The following is a 14,632-nucleotide window of genomic DNA, read 5'->3' on the forward strand; positions in this document are numbered from 1 at the left end:
GGCATATTTATAGCTATGCAGATTTTCCCAAGAGAGCAAGGCTTAACACTATGGGGGTAGTGCCAGGATCGAACCCACAACCCAAGGGCCTTGTAAGGTCTAAATGAAGTTATTCGTGGGAGTTCTAGTTCTCCTCCTTTCCCCCAGGAGACTGGCAGCATTTTCACAAAATCAATTCTTCCCTGCTATAAATAATTGAAGGAGGAAGAAAACGCTGCATTTTTATAGTAGCTCCAAATAGCATCAAAGCCGTGCAGCACCAGTAGCGGGAGGCAGAGCCAAATTTACTTGCTGGGGGCGGCGGGGGAGGGAGGAGAGGGACTTTCACTGCACCGGGCATGCTAGACAAAATCCTGACTGCTGTGCTTGATTGTCTTAATTAACTTACAGAGTGGCAACACAATCCATTTGATCAGATTTTAAAGTGACAGCAGAGAGAGTAATCTGTAGTCATTTTGAAAGAAACAAGAAGAGATATCAAGTTACTTTGGAGCGGCTCAGAACACAGGTGTAAGATTTCTGGGAAACTTTTGGAAAATTTGAGCCTGGGGGAGGGACCTGAAATCTGAAGAATATACACTGTTTATTATCAGATGTAAACTAATTTTACTGCTTTAACAACACAAAACACATCACACGTAACTTAGCCAGGATATACAATTGTACTGGCATATTTATGACAACTACAGAGCAGCCGTTTGCATCCTAAGACCCAACTCTGTTCAGTGGAGCGTCCTCCTAGAAAAAGGCACAGAGGAATGCAACCTCAAAATGCCTACATCCACTGAACTCAATGGGATTTACTTCCGAGTAGGCATGTACAGGATTGGCCAGGTCTGCAGGTCAGCATCTAGTATCTACAAACTGAATCGGAAGTCACTGGAAGAAGGCAAAGAACAATTTGCGAGCAACAAAGTTGGTGGCGATGGTAAAAAGGTAAAGAACCCCTGGACAGTTAAGTCCAGTCAAAGGCGACTATGGGGTAGCGGCGCTCGTCTCGCTTTCAGGTCAAGGCAGCCGGCTTTTGTCTGCAGACAGCTTTCCAGGCCATGTGGCCAGCATGACTAAACTGCTTCTGGCACAAAGGAACACCGTGACGGAAACCAGAGCTCATGGAAATGCTGTTTACATTCCCGCCTCAGCAGTACCTATTTATCTACTTGCACTGGCATGCTTTCGAACTGCTAGGTTGGCAAGAGCTGGGACAGAGCAATGGGAACTCACTCCATTGCAGGGATTCGAACTGCCGACCTTCTGATCGGCAAGCCCAAGAGGCTCAGTGGTTTAGACCACAGTGCCACCTGCGTGGTGGTGGTATGCTCCTGTTGTGCACATGGTAGGACCCTCTGGGTACAGAAATGCATCTTTGATTTGGGTATTACATGTGCCTATAGTAAACACAGAAGATATCATCCTCCCTTCCCCACATTGTTCCCCAGGCCTTCTCACTCCTCTAGTTCAGACTCTCAAAAAAAGGTCATTCTCATCTGTCAGGATTAGGGCACATGGCCACAGTGGGTCTTGGTGACCTGGGACTGTCAAGTGAAGATGGAGACTAGCCTGGTACACACACAATGCTGAGCTCACAATGAAAGAAGCCATGATTTGCTTCGATTGCTTCCCAGCCACTCTTGGCTCCTGCCCCTGCAGCCTGGCAAGGGGATGGCCAAACAAGGCACACTTAAGGAAGCATGTTGGGTTTGTACCTAACATTAAGCTATCATGACAAAAACCCAAGGCTTGTAAGCCATCATCATGTGTGAGCCAGGCCTACACGTCATCATGTGTCTGTGGGCAGTGGAAGGATCTGCAGCCTATGGCCAGTTATGAAACTCCCCTTGCACCTCCAGCAGGCCAGAGCAGGCTGGGTGTTAATCCCCAACCTCTATCAAGGGTCTCTGCCTGTTGGTCCTGCAGGTCCAGCTTTTCAGCTTCAAGGTCCAAGTCAGAGGCAGCAGGAGGCGGATCTCATTTCCCTGTCACCTTTTGCATGCAAAGCAAGGGCTCCCTGCCTCGGGGCTGTGGACCTTCCTGCTCTCCCCTCCTCTTGCCCCTGCCTCCCCTCCTTGTCCCTTGCTCAGCCCCCTGCCCTATTCCGTGCTGCCCCTCCCTCCAGGTTTCCTCGCCTCCTGACTGCCGAGGACACACAGTCCTTCGAAAAGGAGGCCACTTCTACAACCGCCCCTCACCGATTCATACAGTATTAATGCAACATCGATTCACAGGCTTTGCATCTGTTTACATCTAGTGATCTATTTCATTTCACATGCTTTGTGGTTATGATTCTGCCTGCAGGACTGGGGCATCTCCCATCTGTCACTAAAACCGTTACAACGGAGGTAAGCCGTGGTCCAAAGCAACATGCGAGGCGCTGTGAGCCCACAACAAGGTGTCTGCAGCTTATGCCACGTGCAAGCATTAGATGCATTGAATAGCTGTGAGAGCTTCTTCCTGGGAGGGGATTTGCCTCCCAGCCCCCACTGTGTGCCTGGCCTCTTTAGATTAAGAGGGTTTTGTAGCAAGGCAAGGAGGGAGGGTACACAAAGGAGGTGGCGATGCTTTACACAAAACAAGCTGCATTCAGTGGATTCTTGATTTGATGTAATCAGACCTCACATTCCTCAGAAAGCCAGGGATTATGACAAGAGCAAAGTGACTGGAGGTCTCTCAGCACCACCCAGGAGTGCCTGGGCACCTCTCCCTTCAGCTGAACTGCAGCCAGCCTAGTCCCTGCCGTCTTCTCTACCTTGCAGTCCGGGGCCACAGGGAAGCCTGGCATGGGGAATGCTGCAACAGGGCACTCACCAAGGAAGGCTGTTCCTGGCATAGAAGCATGAACCCAGATGGCTATGCAGGGGCCACAGGGAGGTGCCAGGTGCACATGGAGTGTTGTGGTGCTGGCACAGCTGGCCTCGCACATCCAGAAAGAGCACGGAGGCACCAAACGCTGACCAAGTGCCCTCCTGGAAGGAGCCAATCACCTCATCAAAGGGCACTAGTCCTTCAGCAGCCAGAGGGTGGAGAGCCTTGCAGGAGGCCAGCGTGAAAGTAACTGTCCTGCGGGTTTGAGCTGCAAGACTGCTGTCCATGGTCCTGAACCCTTTGCTTTTGTATTTGACAGAGAGCATCCAGAGTTCCGACCTCATCCCTGCATAAAGCTGGCTTGGGCAGTCCTGGCTTGGGCAGTCCTGGCTTGTCACCACCCTCTCACCTGGGCTGCCACCTCTTTCTTGGTGTGGGAGGAGTTGACTTCTGATCAGGATGGGGCTGGTTTGCCCAGCAGCAGACACTGCAGGAAGGCACCTCCTGAAGAAAGCCCTTTGCTGCAGATGCCACATAGCTCTGCACACCTCCAGTAAGCCACAGAAATGCAGGAATGAGCTTCCTGCCTTTGATAGAGGCAGCATGACTGAAATCCCAGGGACTTGGGGACTGGGCTACCTCTGTGCCTCACTACTGGAACGTCAACGTTCTCCGTCATTTCTAGGGCTGTGGTCGAGATGATGGAGACCATTCCATGCACTTAGATACAGACTTGCCCCAGCCACTTTTGCTAGAGGGGCAGAGGGCTCTGACCTTATCAGCCATTGGGTGTGGGTGTTCAGATAAGTACCAAGCCCTCCCATCCACTTGCCCTTCCCCCTGCAATTAAAATTGCACCCTTTCTCCTTTCTACATGACTGAGGCAGCTCCACGTTTCAACCTATGGAGCTATCAGCATAGTTTTCTTTGGCCCTGAATTCTATACTGGGCGATCATGGAGGGAGGAAGAGGGATCAGGCAGATAAACAGAACATCCTCCCTTAACCCAACAACAGAACCGCTTCTCCTTGTAATCAGTCTTCAAAAGCAAACACAGGATTATTTAAAGACCAAGCAGGGTCAAAGAAACAATTTGCATAATGTAAAGTAAATCCATACTTGTAACCAGAAAGCTGCACGCTTTAAATCCTTGGCCATTTCTATTAATCCCAGAGGCCATGTGGAGACTGATACATGCAGGAGTAAAACTAACTCACTCTTGGGATATTCAAATCCCATGACATTGCTGGGAAGGCAGGTTCCTTGGTAGCCAGCACTATCTCCAGCCACAGCCAGCACTGGCTGAAGGAGTCCCTACCCGGCCATACCAGGGACCTATTCTCGGCTGTTCCCTAAGAGGCTGGATTCTGACTCAGCGCTGGACGGCTCATAAGCAAAGCCACAACAAACCTCCCTCTGCTCCTAGAGGCTGACAGGTCTAGATCTCCATCTCCTCAAAGGGGGAAAGAGCCCAGGGGGGCTCCTAGACTGAAGCAGGGGTCTGATCCCAGGAAGAGAAGACACTACCACTCTTCTTCTTGTTGACAATATAAAGTCTAAGCTGCTAGTAGTACTGGAAGTGGGAGAGAAAATGGTGCAGGGAGAAGCATATTCATTCATTAATTCATCACCCTGCATGTTCTAAGCACAGCCCTGAACTCTGGGCAGAGCTCCAAAGAGGAGCAGTCTAAATGGGGGGAGCTGTGGAGAACAGAAGCAGGTTATAGGACACCTGCAAATGCCTTTCAAGGGGAGCAGTTGGCTGGCTGGCTAGGGCTGGCCTTGGTGCCCTTTGGCGGACCTCTTTCCAATTTCATAGTTCTGCGGACAGCTACAGTTCTCAAAAAGTTTCCTCAAATGGCAGCAACAGTGCATTCCACCCGGTTCTCTTAATCAGAGGGCTGCATTTGAAACAGCACCGCTTTGCATGGAAATGATGACATACCATCCAAGCCTTCCACAAGAACTTGCAAAATTTTCTTTCTTGCCTGGGGCATCAGCAGAGTGTCAGCCATACACCCTGTGAACACCTGTGGTGCTTTGAAGTTTTGTCATCAGATCTTAGGCCAGGCGGTTCTAAGTCTTGACCTGACTGGGACCACCTTTCCATCCCATCCCCATGATCCTCTGGGGCTGCCTCACTCTTTGGCAAACATGGCCATCTTGCTTTGTCTATGAATATCTTCATCCACCACCATGCCTTATTTCTCATGGCCCCAGCAGCCTTCAGCCTCCTGGTAGCAGAGTACGACAGGGTAGGCACTCCAGTGGCCATCCCAGAATCCAGACAGGAACTGATGTTTAGTGGATGTGCCCCTGCAAAAGGACCCTCTTGGGGATTCAAATCCTTGTCATGGCTCAGGGCACAGAACCAGATTTGGGGGCCCAGGGAGGCTCTGCCCCAATTCTGCCCTGTTCCAATCTGCTTTATTCTAATTGATCCAGTAGCTCAAATCTAAACTTTGCTTGGGGTCATTGTAGACATGCTAATAGAGAGAGAGAGAGAGAGAGAGAGAGAGAGAGAGAGAGAGAGAGAGAACCCTTTCTTCCTGTCCAATCTGTTGTCATGCAAATCAGTGGCTGATCTCCTGGGCTTCCCCCCTCTATTTCTCTCACAAGAAAACTTCATTGCAGGCAGACTCACTTGTTCAGTGGCAGAGGGGCTTCCTTGACTGCACACAGGGTGACTCTGCCAGAGAAAATCCCCACCAGGCCCTTCAAAGGCTGCCTATGCTTGTTTCAGCACTTCCAGCTTCAGGGTGGGAGAGTGGGGATGAGAAACAGCCTGGAAGTTGCCTTCAATTGACCCAGCCAATGGATTGGCCCATCCTGCATTTGATGGACAGGGTCCCTCCAGGGTTTCAGGCATCACTGGAGCCTTTCGATTTCACTGTGAACTGATCCCAAAGTCTTCTGCATCAGCCCAGGGTCCTGATCCCATGGTGGCCAACCAATTGCCCCAGCTGGCTGCCTACAAGAGCAACAGTGGCAACTCTCCCCTCTTGTGGTTCCCAGCTACTGGCATCATTCAGAGGGATGCTGTCTTTCATAGGCACCAACTCTGAGGGGCCCAGGTCCTTTTATCCCCCCTGGAAAATTTGGGGAGCTGCCCCCTTAAGTTGAGGACAATCAGGGGTTTTGTGAAGGAGGTGTGAGGGCTCTGGCAGGGTCTTAGACTCCTTCCTTCTCCTTCCCAAAGGGGGCGTATTTGTGTGTGCGCAAGCACATCTGTGTGGTGGGAGAGCAAAAGGGGTTTCCCTCCACAAAGTGGAGGACGTGGTCTGTTCCTGAGTCAGGGGAGAAAGGCGGCTGGTGGAAAAGGGTGCTCAGTAGCTGAAGCATCATGTGTTGGGGTGGGTGAGTACTGGGAAGGGCTTGAGAATATCCTTTATCTTCTCTTTCCCCAACCCCTTTTCCTCCCCTGCATATCTGGGAAAACAACTGAAAGTGGAGGAGAGATCAGACCTCCCCCACCTGTCCTTTTTTTTTGAAACTGGAGCCTTTGCCATGATTGAACAATTTAAAAGGAAAGTTCACAAGATAAGCACTGGAGTACTGCTTGCTTATATGTGTGTTCTGTGTGGGCGGGTGTTTCTTTGGATCTAGAGAACTACGAGTCCTGCGCGTGAGTGAATGGTGTCTCTCTCCCTCTCCTTTGCTGGTGGGTAGGGCAAAAGGGGCCGTGCTGCCCTCCCAGCTGCTGCTGCTGCTGCTGCCACACTTGGATCTACCCCCTGGCTTCTCCAGGTCCCTGCACATCATGACACACGTCGTTGCCTTCCACACAAGAAGCATTTCAGAGCCATCATGGTTTGTGGTCAGGCAAGGAACTCTTTCCTCCTTTGGACATCAGCTGGATGTACATGCACAGTAACTGCTCAGTTCTTAAGCCGATTACCGAAACTGCGCTGGACTTTTACTTTATGTAAAGCTGCAGAGCAAAAGGACTTTTACTCAAAACAAGGAAGTTATGCTGTGCTCAGCATGGGGCTATGTAGGGTTGCAGCCACAGCCCCATTACATGGCTCTTATGCCTTTCATGAAGTTCTCCTTTAGGGTGATGAAAGTCTCTCTCTTCATTCACTGAGCAGCAAATATGGGGGCTTCCCGTTCCCTTTCAGTTCCATGCCCCTAAGCAGCTCTGCATTCAGAGGTGCACCTAGGCTCCTTTGTGCCCTTGGCAACGGAGCTGTACTGGCACCCTCCTCATATCCCTTGCACCCTTGGCAATCACTGGCTCTCTGTCTTTGCTGCAACGGCCCACACCAGCAACTGGATTTCTCCGCTGTGCCTGTGTGCCTCGCCCAGTCTTCCAGAGCAGCAGAGGAGTGGCCTGGGGAGAACAAGGACTGGTGGGTGGGCCATAGCTGTCAACTTTTCCATTTTCTTGCGAGGAATCCTATTCCGAATAAGGGAATTTCCCTTAAAAAAAGGGGAAAGTTGACAGCTATGGGGTGGGCTTCTAGCCACTATGAGCCAAAGGGAATTCTCAGTGGACCCAATGCTGATTTGATGGTCTCTTTGGCACACCCCCCCCCAAAGCTTCAGGTGAACATTTGGACTTCTTTTTAAAAATTATTACTGCTTTCTGAAGTGGGGCTTGATTGTTGATGCAACTGAATATTTGTGACCTTATTTCAAACATGCACATGCACCTTTTGAGAAGCTGAGAAGCTGCTCAGAGGAGGGTTGTTCTGTTGCATCTCAGGGAGAAGCCAATCATCAGCGCTGTTGTGCACAGCCGTCTTGTGCTTCCATGGAGGACTCCCAACCCCACTGCCGAATTTGTACGTGAGGGGTGGTGGTTGTGCACCTCCCCAAGTTTGCTGCCAAGGCTAAGTCAAGTGATCGCAACTTGCCCAGAATGAATGTGTTGGCGAAGAGAGCAAATCGTGGATTTCCAAAGCTCCACTGTTTGTGTTATTTGAGTTAATTAACATTTATTTGCTTATTTTGGATCAAACAGCCGGCACAGGCGGAAGCTGTTTACTGATGCCAGATGGCAAGCAAGAGACAGCCAGCCAAAAGAGGCATCCGGAGTCAGCCACCCAGATAGGAAGCAAAGGCAAAATTTCAGGTTAGAAAAGTGTTGCTCTGAAGCTCAGAAAATGTGTGGGGTTGTTGGTCCATGCAGCCGGAGCCCCAAGCACACAGGCCTGCCTGGGTGCCACCGAGCCAGAGAAAGGCAAGAGGCTGGCCAAGAGCCTGGCAAAAGAGAAGCAGAATTACAGCGAACCCTTCAGAAAAGGAAGGCAACCTCCAGGGAATCCAGTTGGCTGCTCAGGAGGAAGGGGACACCCCTCAGTGGGGTCAAGGTGGCCCTGGGCTTGGGGAACTGTCACCATGGACACGAGTGGCTGTGGCCTGTGGGCAGGCAAGTCATCTGTGAGAAAAGTAGGAAAGCTGAGGGGACCAGGAGGCCAGTGCATGGCCCAGAGAGGGCTCTGCATCAGGGCAAATTGAAGCTCTTACTGTAAAATATAGCCCAAAGGAGGATAGGTGTGTGCATGTGAGCTAGCAGGCCCAAATGCTGAGCATCACTCCCTCTAACAGTGAATGCAGCTGGTGTGTGCAGAGAGAGAGAAGCAAAAGGCAGAGCCCCTAGTTTGAAGAAGCACAAAAAACACCTTTCTTTAAAATCCTAAGTGGGAAACCTCCCAATACACAAACACACCAAGACTGAGCATGCTAAGTGGGCATTGGGATGGTGACTGCTTGAGGAAGGAATGGAATAGAGTATTCTAGAGGTTGGGTGCAGCTGGCTGGAACCCAGGTGAGGAGATGCTCCTCCTCCTCCCTGCAACGTATTTTGTGGAGGATCCCACTTTGGTCCTGCCCTCAAAACTAACAGCCATCTTCTATCTCGTCCTCAACCTGCACTCAGTTTCATTGGACTCCCCCAAGGTAAAGGGAAGGTAAAGGACCCCTGGATGGTTAAGTCCACTCAAAGGTGACTATGGGGTGTGACGCTCATCTCGCTTCAGGCTGAGGGAGCCAGCATTTGTCCACAGACAGCTTTCCAGGTCATGTGGCCAGCATGACTAAACCGCTTCCGGCGCAACGAGACACTGTGGCAGAAACCAGAGCACATGGAAACACCATTTACTTTCCTGCTGTTTACCTATTTATCTACTTGCACTGGCATGCTTTCAAACTGCTTGGTTGTCAGGAGCTGGGACAGAGCAACGGGAGCTCACTCTATCGCGGGGATTCAAACCACCAACGTTCTGATCGGCAAGCCCAAGAGGCTCAGTGGTTTAGACTAAAGCACCACCCGTGTCCCCTACCCTATGCCATGCCACAGGCACCCAGCCAAAGACAACACCCAGACCCCTTGGCCTTTTGTTTGAGTGGGCAAACCTCACAAGACTGTCCAGCCCTCTGCCCAATCTCTGCCCAGATTCCATTTGCTCAATGAACACCCAGCGAGCCTCTTTTCCATCATCACCCGCAAGTGCCTTTGCTATTCTGCTCACTGAAACTGTTGCTCAGACACCTGCTTCCTGCTTTCACAGTTCAATGCAAGAGGCCCCATTCCCTTCTCAGAATCCTCATCGTGCTTCAGAAAGGAAGAGGCCCTTTCAGCAAACCTGCTCAGAGATGCAAACGTGGTCAGGGGTTTTTAGAGTCTATGGCCACATGTTCCAATTACCATTAGAGGCCTCCAGCAGATGTGATTCCCAGCAATGGGCCTAGCCAGAAATAAGCATTTCCAGGAAGGAATAGGCCACAGTCTCCACAATCTCTCCAGAAAAGCCCCTTCCTGGGATCACCTGAAGAGAGGAGGCAGACTTTATCCCGCTCTATGCTGTCTACGCTGATTGGCAGCAGCTCACTGGAGGAATAAATATCCATGCCTCCTTGCCAAGCCAGCAATATGGCATCCTGCCAAAGAAAGGGCCCCCTCTCACCTACTCCATCTTGCATTTCATCTACTGCCTGGCTGGGTGCTCACAAGCAACCAATTAAAGTCAAGGTTGGCCACATAAAAGTCCTGGATCAGCTATGATTAAGCTATAAACAGACACCAGCATGTCCCAGGCCTTCATCCATAAGGTGCACAACTCATAAAGAAAGATGTTTTTCCCGCCTCTGAAGGAAAGCAAAATCTTCTTCCTGCCATTGCCTGATCTGCCTGAGAAGACATCTTTTATTAAAAACATTTTTAAAATTCTAACTTCCTAGAGCAACGCCAGACACACCAACGGAAGGCATCCATCTCGTGAATGTACTTCCACTTTCATTACGGCATATTTATAAATTATGCAGCTGAAACATAACAATAATCTAATAAGAAAATGCATGCCACTAAATTGAGTTGAACATCCCAGAGGCACATCCCAGCATCCTCTCCAATCTAGAAATCAATGTCCCCCAGAAAAATGCTCCAGAGAGAGCCCATTTCCACAGTTTCAGGCCTGCAGTTATTGTATGCTAAATGCAAAACCACTGGGATGTTTCAAATGGCCCCATTCCTGGCTGCTGTATTTGGTGTTAAGTTCTAATAGCTGGTACTCCATCTTTGGAGCAGCCAAATACTCAACCTTGCTCTTTCTCTCTGGCTTCTACAGTCACCAGGGGTGGCCTCACATATGCTCCGAGCTCCATGCCACCCCGGCCCCCTGGCCAAATGAAGGAAGGGCTGAGGGCACCCCCTCCCCAAAGAGACCACTGAATCTACCTTCAATCTCTAGGGTGGCCATGCTTCCCTGGGTCCATTGCACTCCAGCATCATTGTCACATGAACTTGAAGTCCACACCAACCCACATTGTGGTTGTGAGTTAGAAGCCACAATGAGAGTCTGTGGATTGGGCTTTTAATAAGGCCCAAGATGCAAACACCCAGGTAAACATGATGAATCACAGGAGTAAGGAATGGCATGTGTTGCAGGCAACATTTACTCCTGAGTAATGCACTCCAGAAAGCCAAAAGAGGAAGGAATACTCACAAATAGAACTTCTCATCCCATGTTGGATTAAGGTTCCCAAATATGGTTTTTGTCCTCCTTTTGGTCTTGCCCACTTGCACCGTGACGTACGGGTCACTGGAGCCAGTTTTATCCTTGGCCTGCAAGCCCTGAGCACAGACCACTGAAAGAGAGGAGGAAGAAAGAGAGAGAGGGAGAGAGAGAGAGGGGGGTGGAGGACACAAGTTGATAAAACTAGGCCTGGCCAACGGCGTTGTGACCAGTGTCCCCACCCACCCCCCTGCAAAAAAGGGGGTTAAAGGGCTGGTGCTGGGCAGAAGAACACATGGAAGGTCCCAGGTCCAGTCCTCAGAATCTCCAGCTCAAAGGTGATGGAACTAGGTGGACTAAGTCAGAATGAGGCCACTTCCAGTGTTCTTAGATGAAGGAGGAGCCCCCCAGAGTAGAGCCAGAGTAGAGCAGCGTGTCTTTTGTGTCCCCTGGGCTTGCGCCCTTGGCAAGGGCCAACCTAACCAGACCCTAGCTATTCCCCTGCACCAGCTGGAGACCCTGGAGACTGCTGGCTGCCAGTCAGTGTAGACAAGACTGAGCAGTATGGCTCCATGGCCTGACTCTGTAGAGGACACCTTCCTGTGTCCCTAATAGTTCCAGATTCTCTGGAATGTAGAAAGAGTTGCTTTCCAACAGCTGGATCAGGGCGAAGGCTGGCTACCCTTCCACAGTCAGCAAAGAGCTCAGGTACCCTGGCTCTATTCCCAGTTATCAGTAAGCATTGCAGGAAATGCCAGCATGAGGTTATAGGGGTGTCTCTCTCCTGGCACCTCCCTTTGGCTGACATCCTGGCTGGCTCTGGGGAGGAGCTGGCTGCCTCTTCCAAAGGCTTAGTTTTCGGACACGGTGACCGAAGGACAAGCAGTTTTTTTGTCCTACACGGGGATTATCCATGCAGGGGGAAAAACACCACTCAAGCAGGTGTTAAAAACAAACAACACCATTGCAAAAAAAACCAGGAAAAATAATGCAGTGAGACAATGTGAGAACCAGGCTGCGAGGCCTTTGAGGATTTCCACCCCCCAAGGGGTGGGGGGAATGGAGAAAACAAACTTGGCCTCCTCTCGGTCATGCAAGGTAGACTCTGCTCTGGTCTCGCCCAAAAAGAGTTGTGCCTTCTCAGCTCTGAGAGCACACAGAGTTCTGTGCAACTCAAAGATTACCAATAGCAGGTGGTCCTCCAGGTGTTTCCTTGCACCTTCCAAGCCATGACATTGACCCACTGTGCTCCGCTCCTTCTCCCATAAGGTAAGCTGTCCTCTCCCCCAGAGCAAGAAACATCTCCCAGGAGAAATGTCCAGGTATTACTTTGGAACAAGATGCTTGTTCCAATGCCCCCCTCCACCCCGAGAGCTGCCTTCAGACCCCAGGAGCCTATTTCCTGAGCCATTCCCTCTTGCAGAGCATGGTGTCCCGGCTACAACCTCCAGTTACAGAGACAGCCAGCTTCCCTGTAGCTGCCTTTCGCCAAGAAAACAGATGTCAGGATTTATCATCGCTAATGTGTGTTTATGCTGCTATAAATACAAACACTTGTCAGTTGACTCCTCCATCGCAATTCATAACTGTGCAAGTCTCTCTGTCGGCTTGAAAGCCAACTGGGATGTGCCACACTCCCTCCCCTCGGCCCCCCTCTGACCATCAGCAAATATTTGCTTTGTAAGTTGGATCCACGTGATTTAAAGCATTGAGACAGGAGCATTTAGTTAACGTTTTTGAACTGCCACTAGTAGGGACAGCCCAGCTCATTAACTGCCTCATCAGAGAAATGATGGGATCAGAATGCTGTGTCCCTGTCCTGTCCTGTCCCATTCCCCGCCCCCGCAATCTGACTCAGCAGCAGACCTGTCTCCACCCCCCCAGGGTGGGTCCATTCAGAAGAAAGTCTGCAGATCTTGGGGAAGGGAGGTTGTGTGGCTTCTCAAACCAGGATGGTGCCTGTGATGTCTCCTCTGGTCAACTCCTACAGCCAATCTGGTGCCAAACGTCTTGCTCTGCTTTCCTTTGGACCACATCAGCAAGGCTAAGAGAGAGGTCTTGTTGTCTGGGCTGCCCAGGACCTCCATATACACTGCCCAAGTTTGAGCCCGGGGGAGGTCACTTCGTTGCTGCTAACACAGCAGTTTGACTTCACCCATGGAGGCGCATTCCACAGTCTCCCAAGACAGATGGGTGTCAGCACCAACACAGTATCATGAACCAAGGCTTTTATAAGCCCTGTGGACCACCCAGTTGTTATGGCTACTGGACAAACTGTTCTCCTAGGCTGCATTGAGGACATCTTAAGTCACCTGCAGCAACTGCTGCCTTGACCAGATCTAAATTTTAAAGGAAGGACTATTGTAGGTGATGCTGCTCTGTACATCGAATAGGGCATTGAGTCTAGCAACCTAGAAATCCCCAAAGAGACAGACTTCCCTGGCAAAATCATTGTGGGTGGTGATACCAAGCCTCAAGTGCAGTTTAGTACTGGGGATGATAATGTTATGCTTATATTCTGTTTCTTGAATTATTATTTTTTTAAGTACTGGGGATGTGCTATCATCCCCCTGAAGATGAATGAAATCAAGGAAGCACCCAACAGAGGAGATGTAGTTATGGGCTACTTTGACTACCTCCCACAAACTGTTTATGCAAAAAGTTTGGCATTCAAAGTGTAAATGGGAATTGCTTGCAGTCCTCACCCCACTGGGGGGTTTCAAGGTGGCAAACTGTTCTGCACCAGCTTGGAGGCGGCATGGACCACCTCGTGAGATCAGGGTGTACACTATCTTTCTACTTTGCACACCCAGAGAAACAACCACACACCAGAGACCCTCTTTCTGTTTGTATTCTGTAAATGCCATTTTGTAACCACCTGGGCTGGAAGGGAAAAGGGAGCTTTGGCCAGAGAGAGTTCTCCAGCTGAAAAGGGGGAATCCTCTCACCCGTGATGGTGATCTTTGCTGACCACTTGGATGTCCCATCCAGGACACTCTGTTTGGCTGCCTTGGTGTGCTGTACAAAGTCCTCCTTGGGGATCTGGAACATTTCCTGGATCAGTTCAAAAACTTCTGGCCTGTTTCGCTCCCTGATCTTCATTTGCTCCTTCATTGCTGTAATAATATTCTGGGTCTTATCCTCAGCACCGTGCTTTGAACTCTTCTCCGCTGCCCCTAAGGTGACATAACAACGGCATTAGCAACATTTAACAATGCACTACTATAGCAGTAGTTGTCATTGCGGCAGCTGGAGTAATATTGGGTCACCTTCTATGAGGAGAAGGTGACGCTGCTGAAATCTGGAAAACAGCTGCCCTCAATGACACAGAAGGTGCCTGGCCAGGCGGGTCTTTCATTGACGCCTTTGCCAACCTGATACCCTCCAGCTGTTTTGGACAACCTGAACTAGCCAGGGATGATGGGAATTGTAGTTCACAACAGCTGGAGGGCATAAGGTTGGCGAAAGCTGACCCTCCTCTTGCTTTCTGTGTGTCCTGCACAGCATGGATGAAGCCCCTTCCTTCCACCAGGGACATCTGGTTCCATGTGTGGTGCACGTAGACCACAGCACACAGAGAGGCCCCTTGATGTTGTGACGTCAGTTCATGCCTGGAGGGGCTTCCAGAAAGACATCGAAATGGAAGCCCGAAGTCTGGCACAGATGCTGATCCCCCAAAATGATGGTTTTTCCTGCCCTGAAGCAAAGCCAGGGATGCCAATATTCTGACTTTTCTGGATCTTTGCAAAATAATGGGATTCCTAGTGGATCACAGAGATCAACTGCCAAGGGGGTAGGGGTGTCACAGTACAATAGAGCACCCAACCAGGAATCTTTGGTGGTGGGCTTTAGAGAGGCTCGTTTGCAGCCCA

General features: G+C 50.4%; 1 protein-coding gene across 1 annotated transcript in view; it reads right to left on the reverse strand.

Moving 5' to 3' along the window:
- Window positions 1–14,632, reverse strand: part of UNC13C (unc-13 homolog C) — a 132,481-nt gene that overhangs the window by 60,521 nt on the left and 57,328 nt on the right. Inside the window, exons 8-9 of the mRNA XM_079953541.1 lie at window positions 13,709–13,936; window positions 10,752–10,893 (exon numbers count right to left, since the gene is read on the reverse strand). Coding sequence (XP_079809667.1) covers window positions 10,752–10,893; window positions 13,709–13,936 — 370 coding nt within the window. The remainder of the gene's footprint in view (window positions 1–10,751; window positions 10,894–13,708; window positions 13,937–14,632) is intronic.

This window comes from Podarcis cretensis (genome assembly GCF_951804945.1).
Source record: "Podarcis cretensis genome assembly, chromosome: 14".
NCBI classification, from domain to species: domain Eukaryota; kingdom Metazoa; phylum Chordata; class Lepidosauria; order Squamata; family Lacertidae; genus Podarcis; species Podarcis cretensis.